Source organism: Pomacea canaliculata, linkage group LG10, assembly GCF_003073045.1.
Source record: "Pomacea canaliculata isolate SZHN2017 linkage group LG10, ASM307304v1, whole genome shotgun sequence".
Classification (NCBI taxonomy): domain Eukaryota; kingdom Metazoa; phylum Mollusca; class Gastropoda; order Architaenioglossa; family Ampullariidae; genus Pomacea; species Pomacea canaliculata.
Genome location: NC_037599.1, coordinates 21,580,038 through 21,599,579, shown reverse-complemented (window position 1 = coordinate 21,599,579; position 19,542 = coordinate 21,580,038). Strand labels below are relative to the sequence as shown.

At 43.3% G+C, this 19,542-nt stretch overlaps 2 protein-coding genes across 2 annotated transcripts in view; one reads left to right on the top strand and one right to left on the bottom strand.

Moving 5' to 3' along the window:
* Window positions 1–19,167, top strand: part of LOC112573629 (allatostatin-A receptor-like) — a 52,238-nt gene extending 33,071 nt beyond the window's left edge. The window contains 3 exon segments of the mRNA XM_025254164.1: window positions 5,325–5,481; window positions 5,484–5,624; window positions 16,787–19,167. Coding sequence (XP_025109949.1) covers window positions 5,325–5,481; window positions 5,484–5,624; window positions 16,787–17,242 — 754 coding nt within the window. The 3' untranslated portion in view covers window positions 17,243–19,167.
* Window positions 7,578–10,887, bottom strand: LOC112573628. Its single transcript, XM_025254163.1, has 3 exons — window positions 10,730–10,887; window positions 9,402–10,103; window positions 7,578–8,871 (listed from the first exon to the last, which is right to left on the bottom strand). The coding sequence occupies exons 1-3, from the start codon at window positions 10,773–10,775 to the stop codon at window positions 7,970–7,972; spliced, it is 1,650 nt and encodes a 549-aa protein (XP_025109948.1). The 5' UTR covers window positions 10,776–10,887; the 3' UTR covers window positions 7,578–7,969.
* Window positions 19,168–19,542: the final 375 nt, after the last annotated feature.

Below are 19,542 nucleotides of genomic sequence, written 5' to 3'. Positions count from 1 at the left end.
TAGCCATTTGGTAAGTGTTCCTGGAAATGATAACGATTGAAAAAAAATATATTAATTTGTAAACGACAGCTTATCTCGTTTAAAAGTTTCTTCTGACCTCGATTTACCTTCACACTTTATCAAGGAAATAAACAGGTAAATGGGTAAATACAGGAGTAAGTATACAGCAGCCGATATGTAACACTGAGAACTCTGTCTTTCATGGATTTGTTCTCTTATTTCTAGTCTTTAATTAATGATTAATTATTTTCTTTCTGCTTGTTTCTTCTCTGCTCAAATCGTTTCCTGCTTGGCTTTGTTTCTAATTCGATCGAAAATGAAAAGCTTCACGATTACTTTCTGATCTCAAAATAAATTGGTCAAAGATTTATCAAAATGTTTCCCTTACATTTTTTCCCAATTTTTCTCACTTTAAAAAAGCTGCAATCTATCGTTGAGAGATGCAATTTGTGGAGAAGAGACTAGCTGTGGCAGTGTGCGCTGAACATTCATCCCTCTCCCTCAGGATGCAGGCTGTGACAGGGGATGAGGAGGATCTGTCTCTCCACCAGCAGCAGTCGCCCACTTGTCCAGGCCCCCCACAAACTGCTGACGCCCCCTTGGCTTCAATGCGCGTGCGCTCGAGCGGTGTAATCAAATTTCTTGGGTGTTACGGAGGTCCCGAAGTGGGCTGGGGCTAAATCAGCTACATTTGTCACGGAAACTTGCTCCAAATCTTTATCTGTCGTCACAAAACAAGGGGAGGGAACAAACCAGGAGAAGGGCGGACAACCCTGCACGAGCGCAGGCCAGTCTGTGTCTTGCGGGGACAGGCAAGCAGATGAATGAGAAGATGAAAGGTAAAGGGTAAATGAAGAGGCTGAAAGATTAGGAAAGGGTGGAGAGGGAGGAGTTGGGGGGAGGCAGGCGGGGGTAGGGGTGAGAGCTGGAACAACGAAGAGGTCGGTGGGGCGGAATGGTAATGGCGAAATGTGATACAGATATACATCCCGAGTGAAACAGTGGAGGTGAGGAGGAGAAGGAAGCGGAGGAGCCACGGACGACGAGCTGGGTGAGAAAAACACGAGCCGGGCACGAGCGCCGCCTGTATTGTCACGTGACTCGAAAGACGAATGGCGGATATACATCTTCTGCAGGTCGGGCTCTAGTGAGATGGTTTACAGGACTCTGTCTCACAGACAGGGCAGGGCAGGGCACGGAGAGTTCTCGAGGGCAGCACTTATTCTATGTAAATTCGAATACTTGTCCCTTGGTGTGGGATAAACTGTATATATCTGCAAATTGTTTACTTGTTTGTTTGTGTACGTTCGTGCACGCGTACTTTAATATTTAAACATGAGGTTTCTATCAAACAATGTGTTATGAGGCACATTTCTGTTGTTTTTTTTTTTTCTATGTAACCATCGAACTCCCTCTCCCTTATTCTTTCTCTCCCTCTTCTTTCTCTCTCAGTCTCAGTCTCTAATACTATGCTGTCCTTCAACAATCTGTTTAACAATATGTTTAATGTACATGTTTCTGACTTAATTCTGTCTCTTTCTCCAACACTCGCACGTACAAAGTCTCTTCTCTCTCCTTTTCTGTCTCTTCCTTCTTTGCATCTTTAGCTCTCTGTCTCTCTCCTTTCATTACTGCCGAAAATCTCTCGCCCTCCTGTAATTACCATGCTTCACCAATAAATCCGTTTCTCGGGGCTGTGTTGCCTCACGTGTAACTCGGACCACAACACTTCAGCCCCTGTCGAGCGAATTGTGAGGAAACTTGATTACAAATGTCTGCTTTTCATGGTTTTCACTCGGCCACAGCTTTTGTAAGCTACTTACGCATGGTCTGTCTGTCTGTCTGTCTGTCTGTCTGTCTGTCTGCACCCTGTCTGCCCACCTACTATTCTGGGAATTTTATATTTATTTCTACCCATAACACCCAAGGCGGACCGAGGGCATATAAGCAAGTTGGGAGAAAGTCTGTAGGTGGCAGCCTGCATGCAGACAAATCATCATTGTCTCTGCATGTTCTGTCACAGAATATTTTATCGACAAGGGAGGAAAGATATCTAGTTGGTATTAGGAGATTTTTTCTGACACAGATATTTCGTAGCAACTACCAGCTTAGATGTAAGAGTTCGGAATGAAGCTCGTATAGTCATAAAAAAAATCTTCAAACAAAAAGTTTGTTAGTACCTCAATGAAAAAAACAGAAGCTAAACTAGTGGGATGTAGGACTTGAGCTGTCACCGGAAGACAACTCGAACAACTGTAATCACATAGTTGAGTTGGTTTGCCTCCGGCACCTGCATCTGTTGTTTGAGATTGTGCTTCACTCGCTCCTTTCCCTCTCCCCACCCAACCCATTCCCCACATTCCCCTAACAAAGCATGCAACCGAAATTTGTATCACAAAGTATTCGAATGCCTTTAGTCAAATATAATAATTTTGTTATAACTAAAACTATTTACATGGTCAAGAAATGGCGGTCTGTAAATGTTTTCTGAGGTAAATTTTTGCAGTCCGAATCTGGTGAAATCGGATAGTTTGCACAAAACAGAAGAAATTACTCACATGTTCAATTTTCTTTCCTGAAATTGAAATGTATTTATCAATTTAACCTTTAACTAAACACTGCAAAACGAATTACTTCTTACACAGCTACGTTCGCAAATGATTCATCAACGATTAAAAAAATAAACTTTTCTTTCACGAGTGGAATTGTTTTGTTCTGAGCCATTTCCAGTTTATCTGTAAGGACACGTGGTAACATTTCGGAAGCTGCATTCACTTTACTCTCTTGTACTGACACAAGCTAATCTAGCAATATATTTCGGTAAGCAAACATTGCCCCTCCCAGTGACTTTGACATATAGAACTCGGACCATCAGAGATCATAAACATGGTGGCGAGAAGCAATGACAAATAAACGTGTTGCTCGTGATGCTGCCCGCATAAATTAATTGCCAGCAAAAGGAGAAAAAAAAAACTGAGAAATTGGTCGGTCCATTTAATCCGAAGCGCGCATGCGCACCAGGAAAATCGTGATGTCGGGCATCAATGGCGAGATCTTTGTCATCGGTTCTTGTGCGAACTTCGCTAAGTGCATCCTCCACCGCAAGACATAGGATGTGAATACCACTCAGCTCTCGCCCTTTTTCCCCCTCCATGGAAGGAAGTAATTTTCTGTGGTTAAAAGCGGCAGGAAGCCTGAGAAAGAGAGAAAGGATGTGAGTACCCGACTCTTCATCCTGGCATGCCACAACCTGCGTATTGAACCAATCGATGCTAAAGAAGTTAAATAAATATTTACAGGTTCGTGTATATCAGATAAATTACTGCAGGAATGTCTACATTATCATCGTGGCTCGGATATTAATTGTCCCATTTATTGAATTATCATCTCTATTATTGAAATTTAAAAAGAATTATTTTTTTAATTATTGTTTCGATTCCTCCACTAATGGCAAAAGGTCAAATGGAGATTTTAGATGATAGATAGGTAAAAGTTAGGGGTAAAGGATACTAACCAGTAAGACTGGTAGGAAAGGATATCATGAGAGTTGATGGTGTTTGTCCTAAGCTTCAAAGCCAATTTCTTTCTTTTTGTTATATTCCTATATGATCTGTCATTACTAAGTGTATGAAAGTATATCTATAGTTATTATTTAGATACCTTCACGTATGACAGAAAGGAGCAACTGCAAGAAAGGAAGACTTTGTTGTCTTGTTGACGGGTCAGGGTTCAACAGTCAAAGTTGAAGAGTTCTCGGTCTCGCCTAGCCTCCCCCCGTTGTTACCCCTCGTATCTTTTCGTCTGCACTTCTCCTTGCTCTGTGTTTATTGCCTGGCCCTGTGTTGCCCAACATCCCTGGCTGCTGATGTTTGTGGCGACATGGTGTCCGCTACATGCACCGGATAAAGATCGTGGAGGGAAATCTTGCGACAACAAATCCTGGCCACAGCAACAACCTCCACAACCGCCGACTTCCCGGTGAGATTCATGGGTGCTGTGGCCTGCACCATTGTTCTAAGTGATTCACTGACATTCACGAAGTATATATATATACAAGGAAGGAGAAAAAAGGAGAAACTTTGCCGAACTTCTCACATAAGGCTGTGAGAAATCGTGGCTATGACCTTTGCCCTATTGACAACTGTCGTTGCCTTGTAGAGAGAGCGAGAGATTCCAATCTGTTGATGGCTGCAACCGTAGCTTTTTTATTTGTTTCCATCTATGCATTCCAGTGAAGTCGACATGTTCTTTGTCTTTTATCTATTTTGTGTGTTGGAATCTGATTCCAATACATGGTTCAGTTGGATTTTTCTTGTGAGTGGATGGTCTGTAAGTCGTTGACGATCATTAAGGACAGAGTTTGATAACTAAATGAACTACTCGCGCGAGTGTATGTATTTTTTTTCATTCTTATTACATAAACTACTTTTTCAGATGCGGGAAAAAACTGACATTAATATGTCAAATTTATAAATTCAATTTGAATGTGTGAAAATATCTGAAATACACATCTTACATACTTTTCTAGTTACTGACCACAATTTCCTGAATATTTCAAAAAGGAAAACATTCAAAACTTAGCTAGTGTTTGTATATACGAAACTTTTTTAAAAATATTTGATTTTATTTCCTGCTGCTTGTTTGGCCTAACAAGAATCGATCACGCTGCATTCAGTCTAACTAGTAAAACTTCTATGAAATGCTCGAGCGCTTTCCAGTTAAACCGAGGGTCGCGAGATTCTCGTGCATGAGCGGTTGTCGTGGTCGTCTCTGAAGTGGTAGATGGAAGTGGTCCATCATACCAGTTAGGGCCCTCGCCCTGAGATCATTTCCCCGCATAATACTAGCACTTAGAGGACAAACTGTTTTTCTCCTGAACGCAGGTTGCATTTTGTGAAACATAGTTGCTGCTCCTGTTTGTCTAGGATGTTTTGTTGCGAGTTAATTTTACCCTGGTCTTGTTTACTCTATTGATTCTTTGATTACATGGTGCCGTTGGCTTGTTCATTCCATCTCACAGGTTTGTAAGTTTGTTTTTATCTTTGTTTATTTCCTGAATTTTTCTACTGTTTGGGTTAAATTAGTTTTGTCGGGATTTCTTTTTTTTAGGGGGGTTGGGGGAATGGCTGGTGGATGGGTGTGGGAGTGAAATGTTTGATGTTTGGTGTTTTGCTGTTTTGATGTTCAATAATGTTGCATTGTTTGTATTTTTGTTTGGTCTTGTATATGCTTGTGCTTGTCGTTTTGTGCTTGACGATTTTGTTTGTTTTTATTCAGTGGTGCGTGCAAAGGATATGACTTGACCAGACACTACAATTTTTCAGGGCCTACACCTGTGCATCTGCTCCTGCCGTTGGTCTCCGAGGCCGCAGCAGGCGCATGCGCGGAAGTACGGACCTGCCGGCGCCACAGACCCACAGCAACCACGCCAACAACCACAACAACAGCAGCGGCCCGCAAGCCCACTACTGCCGTCTAGACTCCCTGGACTTGGAGGTGGGGCCGGCACCCAGCAAGACCACCCCAGTGCCAGTGGCGGAGGAGTCTGTGTTAGCAGCAGTGGTGGAGGATCGGGGTCAAGATCCGCCTCCAAAAGGTCAAGGCTAGAGCAGGAGAAAGTCAAGGTGACCTCGCTGTTTTTATTGTCAAGTTACTGTTTCTCATTTAGTTCAGGAAATTAATGAGAAAACTACTAAACGGTACTTTGGTTCCTTTCTTTATTATTATTTTTATTTATCGTTGGTGTTGTCTAATTTTATAATTTTATTGACTTGTTTTCTTAAGGTTCAATGACAAATATTTCTATAATTTTTCTTGCTTGGCGAGCAGCTGATGAATCCAGCAGAGATAAAGGTCGTACCCTAACCTCTAACCTTTCAGTCAGTGGGTTCAGTTTGATTGGTTGTTGGGTTTTTGGGTTGGTTTTTGTTTTGTTTTTTTTTTTTTTTGGTTGCTGTTGTTTTTTGTTTTGTTTTTTGTTTTTGTTTTTTGTTTTCTCGTTATGGCTTTTTGTGGGGGTTTTTTCGGGGCCCATCTTCTCTCCCACACAGGTAGAGGACTGGCGCCTCCGAGATTGAATGCCAGTACCCTAATCCCCGGCTGTCCTCTTCCCCATTCCAGTGACAGATGTGACTAAAGCCTTAACATAGAGAACGCAGAGCGTGGGAGGATTTCCTTCTCAGCTTGTTTTTCACAAGTCTTCGAAAATAAACCAAGAAACTGTCCTAGTTGTTGGTCTGTCGACAGTAAGTCACCGATGCCATCTTTTCTGCGCAGTCTGCTGCTTTGTGGACTGATGAGGTGATGAGAAACACTGGCTGGCGATGCAGGACTGCAACAAGTGTTTGCGATAGGGTTGTTCTTCCTTTGGGTTGACGACTGGTTGCTGGTATCTGTGGTGCAGCCCAGCATCACGACCGCAACACAGCATCTCACTGTACCTCCACCACATCCTTCATCTGCAGTTCTATTTGGTCACCATCTTCTACAAGTGTAGACTTATACTTATGTGCTAAAGTTATCGAAAGCCTTATGATTTCCAGATAATTAATTCTTCTTTAACTAGTGAGAGTTAGTTTTCCCTTGCTTGCTAGCCCTTTCTCCAGTGATCTCCCTTTGCCCTTATCCCTTCCACAAAGAAGCCAACGTCTTGCTTGGCCTTTGGTCTTTTTTGAGGTTTGTTCTGCTTCTTCACCGGAGCTCTTCAGCCAAGAAGAGTTCAGTTCCCCGCCTTCCGTGAGTTTTGTTATTTCCATGGAGTACAGAGACGTGCCTGTGGCCTGTGACTGAAACAGGGTTCATTTTCTCCTCCCTTTCTGTTTCGTAATTTCGAAGTGGGCAGACTTTCGTCTCTGTTCCTCTCAAGAGAGGGATTGTGTTGCTACTGATGATGTGGAGGTTCTTACTCTTCACTCCTCCATGGCCTCGCTGTCTGTGGTGAGCTGCTGCAGCTGTCGAGCTTTGGGAGGCTGGGTCACACCTTCTCTCCATCTGCAACTGGCAACAGCAGGCTTTCCCTCTCCTGCGCTGCATGTTAAATGAATTATTTTCTCTCCCAAACAGATAAAGTGCGTTCGCTTATCTCTTCGGTAATCATCGCTTCAATGTCTCGAATGTCCGTGTGAATTTACAAAAGCCATGCTGTGAATTCTAAGATAAAATCTTTGTTTGGAAGAAGATATTTAGTCTGCGTGTTCGGAAGATAGTTTAAAAGCAAATAGTTGTGAATAGATCTTTTGTGGTGTGATGAGAAGTGAAGCTGCAAATTTTATATAAACAGGTGGGATGAGCTCGTTCATCGCAGCCACCTTCTGATAGTTAAAATAGTCTTTTCTTTTCTTCTGCTGTTTTTTTCTTATTCATCCTCCTTCATATTACTAACGACCATCATCAATAGCGATTCCCAGTAGGTGTCTGTCTGTCTCTCTGTTTGTTTGTTTGTTTGTTTGTTTGTTTGTTTGTTTGTTTGTTTGTTTGTTTGTCTCCTTAGTCCGTTTAATATGAAATACCTTCAAGGTTACGAAGCAACACTTGACCATTCTCTCTTTTCCTCTCACAAATTTTCACACACACACACACTGTTTTTGCACTATTTTATGTGCGCATTTATTTGCCCCAGGATGCACCTCATTGAAGAACGATAACAAGCTTTATTTACAACCAAAACAAACAAACAAAAAAACAGGAAAGTTTAAATCGTTGAGTCCACCCGCGCTGACTGCCGCACATACTACATTTAATGAAACATTAAATCATCGATAAATTATTAGCTAAAAGGAGTGTTGAAGAGGGGTATGTGTTAAACTGTATAATTAATATTAGTAATTACAAGGGCACAGGAGCCATGACCGCACATCTGAATCAGGTGAAAAAGCGCATCCGACCTGCTAATACAGAAGATTCCAGATGGTTCTCTGCTAAAATGCTATTTCTGTAGTTCTAAAGAAAATCTTTTGAAAAAGAGATAAAATTAATAATGCCCCCCACGCAGCTGACCAATCTGCTGCTTTATGGACGAGGGCAATGAGTAGGCAGTCAGCTCGGATTGCCAGCCTCCATTCCTCCAACTGCCCCAAGAGACGAGGATCCCTGTGGGAGTCAGAGAGATCCCGTAGGGCCACTTGGTGTCGTAGCTACCGTTGAAGTTGATGAGGTTCTTCCAGTGTCCAGTTCGTGTGATGACTAGCACGCACCAGCCATCGTCGTGGTAGCTTTCAGCGCAGACGCGTCCACCGGAAGCCACGTACATGTTGCCGGCCTCGTCGAAGGCAACCACCCGCGGCTGGTACATCTCCAGGTGGGACAGATCCAGGTTGTTGAACATGGTCTTCACGCTTCCACTGTGTAGTGTCAGGATGTACACGGTGTGGCTACCCCAGTCCGACACGTAGAACTCATCCCTGAAGCTAGTGACGAAGAAAGGTTTGTCCATTCTCCGATCGGAGACCGACCAGGTCACGTGGCCGTCACGTGAGATGACGTCGACGGTTGCCGGAGAGGAGTTTTGAGGGTCCTTTGGGGAACTTACCACCAGCATGTCCCCGGGACCAGGAGCAATCCCGCGGTAGGCTCGTTTAGTTCTCACCCTTGACACCAGGGTTGGTTCCGGCGTGGAAATATTGACGATGTACATCACGTGCTTATCTTCCGTGGATACGGCCACCAGTCCATCGTCCAGTAGGGCCAGAGACCACGGGGTTTGGTCCAAGGAAAGCCCGGCCCCTACTTTCGTCGGGGCATCTAACGAGGCGACCCTGACCTTTTTCTGTGCGAAGTCGACCATGACGATTTTTCTGTTCTTCGTGATAACGAGGGAGGTTATGAGGCTGCTACCCCGGGTGATGGCATCAAACTCTAGTATCGGCTTTTCTCCTGCAAAGTTTTATAGCAGTGAGCATGGTGCTTAACTAGGAACTCTAACTCTCAAAATGAAAATATGTTACTTCAAACATTTTATTAACAAACGCTTTGAAGGTGTGTGGTTTTCAATGAGAAAGATTTGCTCATATCTTATGTTTGCTTACGGATTATATACAGTTGAAACCTCCCAACTAACACTTGTTAAAATCGACACACGCTTACTTATTCTGCGATTGTTGGGCTTGACTGGAGATTTACGGGAGAACTAGTTCACCAGGTAAGACATTTTAAACAAACCTCTGGATCGACATTTAATATGAACGTCTGTATGTTCAGACAAATTCAAGAACTGTAAAACATTTCACTAAAGTGCTACTTGATCAATGGATGCTACACAGGACAGAGGTCAAGATGGCTTCGAGGCTGAGTATAGTCTGAATAACACAGGGGGGCAAGAGGGGTTCAGAGTTTACTCCCCTTCTAGAATCTCATGTGGTGTATCTCCTATTCACGAACAGAGATGCCTTAGCGTTTATACTTACCATCTTCTCCACTTCCTTCCTGACTTTCCTCTGAGATGTCATCACCACATTCTCCAGTAATGCAAATCCATTTTCTAAGCTCTTCTGGGAAGTCCTCTATCCTCAACGTAGGCTCACCATCGTGTTCACTTCCGTCCGCACTCTCTTCTCCGATGTGTTCTCCACTTCCTTCCCGAGTCTTTTCTCCGATGCCTTCTCTACTTCCTTCTCGACTCTCTCCTTCGGTAATTGTCTCGTAAAGCGGTTCTCCATCCACCTTTGGGTCTTCGGTAGGGAAAATCGGGTCTAGCTCGGATCCCAGATCCCCGGATCCCTGAACTTTGTCTTCATTCGCAATCTTCCCTGCGTATCTTTCCAGCATCGACAGTCTGTTGTTGATGTTCCTGTACTCTGTCACCAACTCTGCCATGACCTCGACTTCCACATCGAGGCTGGCGACCTTCTGCGTCAGGACCTGGACGGACGAAGACAGGTTTGCGATGATTTCTCTGTCTTTAACGGCTTGTTCTTTGAGGAGAGACATTTCGTTGCTCATCCGCTCTAAGAACATCATCACCGTGGACATGAACTGGGTATTCTGTACTGTCAAGCCTTCTGCAACCACGTGATCAGGTACAAAAGGGAATTCTTTCCCTGATTCATCCAAAGTAATTCCGCTGGCTTCGTCGACCTCAATGGCGGGTAACTCCTCAAACGCATGAGCTGAAAGTTCATGAGATCGAATTGAAGTCCTTCAAAATAGAATTTCAGTAACGTTAAGCTGCTAACAAAACCATTAAATAATTATTCATCTGAAAAAAATGTAACCGCAAAAATCTACCTCCTCCTTCCTGACTAACTCTATTTTCTTTAACGACAAAGTGTAGGAGATGTTTCCATCGCTTTTTATTATCTGTCTTTCGACCAGTCGTTGCTGAAATGGTCAGGGTTTGTGGAGTTTGCTAGGGAATGATGGGGGTTGAGGGAGAGAGAAAATTATTTTGAGATTTACGTGTGAAAGACAGTGGAAATGAAACTGCTTATCTCTGAATTTCCTAAAAACAATAAAAGTCTGACAAAAGCTGAAATGATCTGTCCCTATTTACTGATGCTGCAATAATGGGTTATCAGACTGAAACACTGAATGGTGTAACTGTTCTAACTAGCTAAACAGCTTCTAACAAAATTGTAATTACTTATCTCATGATAAAATTATGTATGTTAACTGCCTAAAGGTCGCGTGGACGAATATATCGAAGGACTGGGACCTGATCAAGGGAATTCTCCTAGCACGATCATAAATAATAAATTAGTATCGTGTTGTCTTTTTGATATTAGAATACTCCTACCTCTCAAAGTCCAGGCTACAGCCAAGATGACGAGGGCGGCCTGCATGGTGGTCCTCTCTGTCCTGCTCCTCCACAGAGTGTGAACATTTCAATGGCTCGCCGACTAGAAATGCTACCGCAATTAACACTTAAATTGCTTACTTCCATAATTACAGCAATATGTGGCAGGATCTTTCAGAATCACCTCCGGATGTGACATTTAGAGGTCGCACAGTTGACGATCACCCGACGTCAGTCACTAACAGTGGATGCATTGTCGATGGGTTTAATTTCCTGTCGCCCGCACAGTTCAAATTCCTTGAACAATTTTGTTGCAATGACCTTCTAACTGCTCTCATCATAAGTGATCTGACATTCAGCAGGGATTTCACAATGTGTACTCTCTCGCCTTCCACCTCCTCCTCTTTTCTCGTCTTTCTTTCTCTCAGTGGAGTTTCGCAATCTAGGACAACAGACATGAGCCAGCTTCGCTAATTTTCTCTTTTCTTTCCACTTCGAATGCCGCCAGAATGAAGTCTGTAAACTGGAATCTTTGTGATGTAGGTGTAGAAGTGTGTGTGCAATGTGTGTGTAGATGTCCATGATGAGATGTCTTTGTACTGGACATGTCGCGGTCTCTCTGTAATGAGGTGTCGGAGTGTCTTTGTAACGGATTCGTAAAAGACCTCGAGACCATTTCATATTTTTAATCGTTTAATTCAATAACAAAATGAACAATGCATGTGAAAATATGGAGAGAACAAGATGATAAAGCGTGTAATGAGAAATAAAAACTCGATACAGTACAATACTTTCACAACCTCTGGTCAATCATCCTCTCGGTCGGGCCCACAATACATGTACACATCAAAGCGGAGCCTCGTCTTTCATGCCATTCCTCCCTGAAGACTTATTCGTTACCAAGGGCAACATCAAAGATGTGATGATTCGAACTTAAATGATGCAGGGACATAACCCACCTCCCGTCCTCTGTACCCTGACAATATTGTTCTACTTGTTATTTCCACCTGCCGCCTATTCATCTGCCGCTTTCTTTTGTCCTTTTTATTCACTACCTTTCTGTAACTACACAAATAAATATCAAAACATATCTCCTCCTAAACTCTTTTTCTCTTTCTTGTTTTTCTGTTTGGTTACCACTGGCACCACTTTCATTATCAAGATCTTGAACGATGACTGAGCTAGGTCCTGATTCAGTCCAGCCATCAAACAACACTTGCACATACATGGAGAATGGTCAGGACCTGAATTCTAACAGGCAGATGTCATGATCCAAGATTTTCAAGAAGTAGTGTGATCCTCCAAACAATAGTCTCTCATCGTCTTCGTGTCAGGATCCTAATATTGTTTCTACCGCCGCCCCTCGTCCCCAGTCTGTCAGACATGAGCCATCATCCACACCAGACCATCTCCTCCTATTCCAACATGACTTCTTCATTTCCAGCTCTAGCATGATGAGCTAGGAAGTGTAGACTGTGTCTGTGATGTGCTTGTACGAAGTCTAAAGTAGTCATTGTACATTATTTCACTGAAGTAGTGGTAATAAACTCGTAAATATTTGTCCTTGTTTACATCTAGAAAAAACTTTTCTCGTAAGAAGAGAAGAGAAACTTTTGTTTGTCCCTGGAACTCCAGAATCTGGAACAAAATACTCTACCAAAAAAAAAAAAAAACACACACAAGTCCTTGGCCTCAATAGTTCAGTTATTTTCTCCAGGATTGTTTAGAAAGTTCCGACTTTGTTCTTTACTGTCAAGACGAGACACTGTATTCTAAAGTACAAAGTTAACGACCGCCGAGTGCATTATGAATAATGAACATTCATAGTCTACAAGAACTTGCAAATGATTCACATTATGTTCGAATCTTGTCTGCGCTTGCGTGAATGGAAGAGTAATAACTACCTCTGGACGTTTGTACAAGTGTGTATGCGTGCGTGCATGCTAGCGTGCGTGCGTGAGTGTGTGCGTGTGTGTGTGAGTGAGGGAAGGTTGCATGTGTTTGTGTGGCTACAACTGCCCGTTTGATTGAAGAGAAAGACCTTGCTATCAGTGGCCATCGCTCAAACGCATGCGTGCACGTGCCTGGGAGAGAAAGACCGGAGAGGAGCGCGTGCCCACACTCACCATCTTCTCATCGATCGCCGGAGACCCTCTCATCGATTCCTCGTAATATTCTTTAACAGATTCCCTCGTAGCCCTTCCCAGTGCGTCCTGAAACCCGTTCTCATCGATTCCTCAAAATGTTGTCGTCGATTTCTCAAATATATTCTTATTATTTCGAACTCGGCAGGGGACTGCACCGTCCTCCTCCCCCACCACCACCTTGCTCCCCCGCCCCTGGCAATCACCCCTCGCTTACTCTCGTTCCTCATCAGCCCTGCTCTTGGTTTATACGACAGCAACCACACCTAGCGTCACGTGACTTGGTGGTGGTAGAACTAGCGGTGGTGGTGGTGGTGATGGTGGTGGTGGTGGTGGTGGTGGTGGTGGTGGTGATGATGATGGTGGTGGTAGTAGTAGTGGTGGTGGTGGGAGAGGGAGAAGGGGTTCTGGCTGACGTGCTCTTTGCCTACAGACTGTTCGGTGGGCGGGGGCTTTCTGCGAGTTGGAGAAAGGTCACGGGGTTACTGTCATGCCGTCGGTGATCGAAGCTCAGCTGATAATTAAAGGAAAAAAAAAGGAGGAAAGAGATTCGCATACGTCTTTGTTCCTGAGCTTCTCGCCATTACCGATCTCTTCAAAACAAAGGGTCGAGCCAGACATCTCCATCCATCTTTTTCTGCCATCAGGTCTTGTAGTCCTTGCTGCAGGAGATGGAGGATGGAGGACTTAAGAGTTCGCATCCTGCTCGCGCTTGATAAATGTACTCGCAAACATCTACCACATGGACAAGAGAGATCTGTAGAAGTTTCTGTCAAGGGGATAACAATACTGAAGAAACTGATAGTTGGTGGAAGGGAAGGGGATACTTTGGTTTGAAAGAAGACATTCATGCCTCCCCATAAAAACACACACACACTTTTTTGTACATTACCGGGCCTGGGGTAGCTACAGAGGTATTCATGGCATTTATATGTAAGGAAAGGAAATATAAAAAGTGACAAAGGTGGAGCCACAGGAGCAGTTTACAGGTTTTCATTTCCCACATTTAAGTAACCAGTCAAATGAATGGCAAGGGGAACAAATCGACAAGAAAATCTCTGGGGGTGATGCAGAGAGAGAATAGACAGAGGGACACAGCCGGAGAAAAAAAAAACCAAATGAAGACAATGATGGTAGAGTATCTCGGAAAGATAAATAATCATTGAAGGTGGTGTTTAAGAAGCCTATTATGCAATCCTGCTGTTTCTTAATTAAAATTCCTTTTGAGAGGAAAACATCCGAGGAAGTCCGGAACAAGAAACATCAGAAGGTGTCACGCAAGTTACTCTAATCTTGAACGAGTAGAAAGCTTGAAGCACGTGAACAGTTTTTTTAAAAATAAAATTTATGTTTATCTCGCAACAGCTGAAACAAGACAAAAAAATTCAAAAGTAACGCACGCATTTAAATTTGATGAAAAATGTTTCTTTACGAAAACTGTGAAAACTACTCCCAAAGTACACAGGTACATCCCCTGATGCTTTCCTGTTTGAAAACAAATGTTTACCAGATAATCTAGATCACGTGGGCTCCTTCTTGTCTCATAAAACCATTCAGTCAGCAGGTAATATCATGATGCTTGACTCCTCTTCAATGCCATTGGTATAAAAATAGATGCCATGAGTCTACCCTCCTTCTTTCTTTCTCTCACCTACTCCCCTTCCCCATCCTCAGAGGCACTGCTCTCGAAGAATGCATTAGCTGAATTACTACAGGGAACACATTCTGAAAAGATTGGTTTTGCAAAGGAGATCAGGCAAGTCAAGATGGCTAGCTTACTCCTTTTTCTATTCGCTACCACTTGTCTGAAGTCTAACCTTCTTGGCGGTCCAGCGTCTTCATATCAGCGAAAACCATTCTAGCTTTCTCTCCTGCTCGTCTTTGTCTCCTCTGTCCTTGCTCCCTTCCTCTCTTTCTCTCCTGCTCGTCCTTGTCTCCTCTCTCCTTGCTCCCTTCCTCTCTCTATGAGAGGTCGATGTAAAAAAAGAAATGGTGTCAAGTTTTCTTTTCTAGCTCTCTGTAGAAACCACTTTGAGTTCAGCCGAGTGATTAGTCCACCATGGAATCTTACCTTGTCCTGCAAAGTGTGGCTAAATTAAGCTGCTCTTTCTCCTCCAGCATCCTCTCCACACCTCAGTTCCTTCCGTTCATCTGTGAGAGATGAACTCCATCGGCCTCATTCAAGAAGATGAGTGGCAAGGGCATGTTGAATAGAAGCAGAAAATAATAAATTATACACACAAAGATCTGCTTTGCTAAACAAATATAGTAAAGCATCAACCGCACTTTTAATTTGAAAAAAATAAGCCAAATTATACTTTTTGCGATTTCGTAACAACAAAAAAAAGATGCATGCAGATGGTGGATTTCGTAGACTGGTTCGAGTATCTCGAAGACAGAACCGGGGGAGGAAGTGAAAGAAAGAGAAAGACCAACAGACTGAGGGGCGGACGTAGTGACTGCATCAAAGATAAATCGAACTACTGAAGTGAATGATCCAGATAAGTGAGCTCGGCCTGCTGACAGACAGAAAATGGCAATCGAATTAAGCGCTGATGAAAAGAACCACGGAGGTTGGTTTCCAATCTTCCCGGCATAGGAAAGGCGAAACCCTTCGGCGTCGATCCTCCACCAGTCTTTCTTCACTCTTTTCGCCTTCCGCGACTCAAACTAACAAAGAGTTTCTCAAAGTTACCGTTGGCTCCGTAGTAATCAAAGAGCCCTTCGAACGGTGAGAAGTTCTTTTCAATTTTTCACCCTTACCATCTCCTCCACTTTTCCTTTTCCCAGTTACCACGATCCTCCATATTCCTCTCTCCTTCTTCTGATAAGTTGGTCTATTTGACTGATGCTCAACAGATTTATTGTTTACCCCAAGATGAATATCAGTGTATTGAAATCTGTTTCCAATCGCCCGTTCTGTGTATGGACGCAGAATCATTAATTCTGGACAGTCCAAAGTTTTATACTTCTGGACTTTCTGGGAGGACTATAAAAAAGACAAAGACCATTCACTGTTAGAATGACAAACTTATTCTGTCGAGGGAGAATGGTTATAAGAACAGTCGAAAGCATTGTTACTAAACAAACAAGAGCAAAACAGATTGAAGTGGAGACATCACACACGTCCAGGTGTTTTATTTATAGTTCTCACCATCATCACCGCCAGCAATGGCCGGCAATCGCGTGGTCCTAAACAGTCAATCAGTGCTCGCTAAATTAATAACAATGTCACGTGCCGGCAAAACTGTCGGCTGTTCTATTATCCTGACCGCTGGCTCTTCCTCCTGCCTCGTGGCAAATGACATCCTAACCTCCAAGTCCGTTTGACGCAGTTTTTAGATGTCTTCAGAATTATTACCATTAACAACCACCAGCTGCTAGGCTATTTATCATCGGGAAGTTGCAAGTGGCAATCAATCCTTTCTGTTCAAATTTTTATTGGCTGTATTGGCGGGAATTTCTATGGAAGCAGACCGTCCAAGGATAGGACGACGAAGGAATAAGAAACAACCATGGGTCACAAAGGACATCCAAGACCTCTGTGACCAAAGGAGAGAAAAGAAAACCCGAAGCAGTCGTCCTGTACAGGACCTGATGACTATCGTGCTAAATAGGTAAAAGTGGAGGCACTCCTATGTATATGTTCCCCCATCGAGGAGCAACTCACCAACTGACCGTCGAAGGTTGGTCAATGGCATCGTCGGACTGTTTTATTGTCCTTCTCTGTGTTGAGGTGTGCTATTTATTTGGCATTATCTTTGTATTCATGCGCTGTATTGGATGTTTATTTCTAAATTTTTCATTGTTGTTGTTGTTAATATATGAAAGGAAATGCCAGTCAGCTTGTTTTGTCTGATAACGCGAATTACCTTAGCACTATTATTATTATCATCTTTCTCTTTACACGCAGGTGGTGAAGATGCTGGTCGTGGTGGTGATGCTGTTCGCGGTGTGCTGGGGGCCTCTGTTGGCGCACAACGTGTTGGTAGCATCCGGGGTCTTGGAAGCCTACCACTACGGCTACCTCAAGCCTCTGAGGCAGGCTCTCTTCCTCATGTCGTACCTCAACTCCTGCCTCAACCCCTTCGTCTACGGCTTCATGTCCGCTCACTTTCGCGCCAGCTTTCGACAAGCCCTCTTCTCCTGCTGTCACTTCCGGTTGCGCAAGCGCATCGCGTTCGACACTGCAGCCTCCTTCCGGTCAAGATCGACGGTGGTCAGCTTCCGCTGCGAGGCAAGGATACATTGCGGCCCCAGGCCCTGCGCCACCAGACGGCAGACGACGGGCGGAGAGGAGGGAGACAAGGGGTATTCGGGTGTGGACAGCCCCAGTGTCAGTGCCACCAGCATCGAGGACAGACGTTGACAAGGGAGAGAAGAATGGAATGAGGTCACAAACAGTCTGGGATCAGTTTTTATTTTTCACTCGTTATATCTGTTTACTATTGTGTTTACTAAACAGAAACACTTCTTTTTGTTTTTCCATTGTTGCATTTTAAAGTTGTACAGCACGACTAAGACGATGACATATTTAGACAGAATGTAGGGAGTGATTCCCCCTAAATAAAAAGAGGAACTAAAATATTTTAAACAGTTAATTGTTCTCTAGGTGTAATTTAAATTTGTTCAATGCAGCTTTGAGTACAGACTACCTTTCAAACCTACCCTTACCAAGAATCTCCTCTCCCTTCCTTGAGGCAAACATCGCTTTCGTTGCATCTGTCAATGGATATTTGACATTAAAAAAAAAAAAAGGTTGGAGACGACCGAGAAGACGAAATATGAAATAAAAATATCTATAACGACGAAAAATGAAATATCTAAAACTTTAAAGTTCATGACAAATGCACTTTTCAAAATTTTCAGTTCTGCTGAAACAAGTCTCTAGACAATCAAATACACAAACACACTTACTCTCTCTCCCAAAACATACACATATATATATATCGCCATAGAGTCCATGTAAGGTACCCGATTGTGATTCAACAAATTTACAAGACAAGCGTCTAATTTACTTATAACCTCCTTAAATAAAATACCACCATCTGGATTTCTTAGCCTGCGATCCTACATCAGGGATGTAAGCTGGCAAACTACAGCCACAACTTGTTGTACACAAAGGACAGGTGGACTGTGTGGATTGTGTGGACTGGGTGGACTGTGTACTTGTACACAACCTGCTGGCGACTGAACATGGAAGTGGGCGGCGGGTGTGGGGAATGACTCTTTCATTTCAGGTTTCTGTTGGTCGAGCAAGTACAACAACTAGTAAGTAAAACGTTGACACTGTAAGACTATGTACTACTTTGGTGACCCTTAGGTCAATACCTTCACTACATCTTGTCCACCACAAACCCTTCCGTCTTACATATTCTGAGTTTAAAAAAAAACATGAACTTTTGAACTGTATGCAGACACTACGGGAAGTGGGCATGTATGCATGTACTCTACAAACTTCAGTGACAATGAATGGAAACAGGAAATGTTCAGACTGAGTAATGAGTGTGGTGCAAGTACATGCACGTGGACTACAAACTTGTGATAAAAGAGTTTATTATTACAATGGGTCTGGATTCCGGAGATGTGATAAAGGACGGCGAAAGTTGTCTCAGATGTGAAAGATCAGTGACAATACATTCATCTTCCCCAGTTATGTTGTTTACATGTCATATTTGTTATAAAATAAATTGAAACATTGCATGCACTCTTGGAAACTGCTTATTTCTGGGTCCAAGCTGGAGGCGCTGCTGAATTGTGAAAATAAACCCTGACTGAAGTGTCTGTCAGTGAAATGTTTGAACTGATGGCTGTGGCCTGACATTATTCCTCGCTCTATGTGCTTCAAGTGGCTGAAGAAAGTCCTGCAAATTTGTAACTCCACCTTCCAGCACCTGCTGGACAAATCAAGAACCTTACACCTGAGTGACCAGAGGAAGATTTTCAGTCGCTGACCAGACCGATCTTCCAGTCTATGATCCTCTACCCCGGAGTCGACCACCCTCTTCAACCCTTCCGAAATAACCTTTCGTTATAAAAAATAAACAAACACATTTGTTGTGCAGGTTCGTCGCTTCACCCCACGCTAAGAAAGTAAATGTCATGGATGTGGTCATAACAAGCTCTCGTACTGTCGCAATCTCTGCATTCAGTCTTGGCGAAGACATGGCGAGGACATCTCACGAATGGTCCACTTACAGACGTCCTGAACATTGTCATGTAGGTTGTTGCCTCCACTCTGTCGTTTCAACGGATGTATCAGTGTTCACATGAAATAAAAACGAATTTCTGATACTTGTTGTGACAAACGTCAACTTATTCTTTTTTACTCATGATGATGATGATTGATGATGATGGAGGATGGATGATGATTGATGATGAATGATGATGATGATGATCTTAACCTGCTCACTTAGAATTTCTCGCCTGACCGAAGGCCACTGTAATATGAAATTCTGGACACACCCTGCGCAAACCAGCTGACACCATTACCAAGCAGGCACTTGACTGGAACCCTCAGGGTAAGAGGAGAGTTGGGAAACCAAAGCAAACTTAGAAAAGAACAGTAGAGGGCGAGACAAAGGACTCGGAACACATGGGCCCAAATGAGGAGGGGTGCTGGCGAGGTGTTGTTGTAGCCTTATGTTCCTAGAAAAGGAACAAGGAATA

Bases quoted from the DNA above. Each gene is read 5' to 3' on its own strand.
- LOC112573628 (XM_025254163.1), bottom strand. From the start codon at position 10,775: ATGCAGGCCGCCCTCGTCATCTTGGCTGTAGCCTGGACTTTGAGAG. The intron at 10,104-10,729 runs GTAGGAGTATTC...ATGAACTTTCAG, and splicing joins TGTAGCCTGGACTTTGAGAG to CTCATGCGTTTGAGGAGTTA. The intron at 8,872-9,401 runs GTAAGTATAAAC...AAAACTTTGCAG, and splicing joins GGAAGGAAGTGGAGAAGATG to GAGAAAAGCCGATACTAGAG.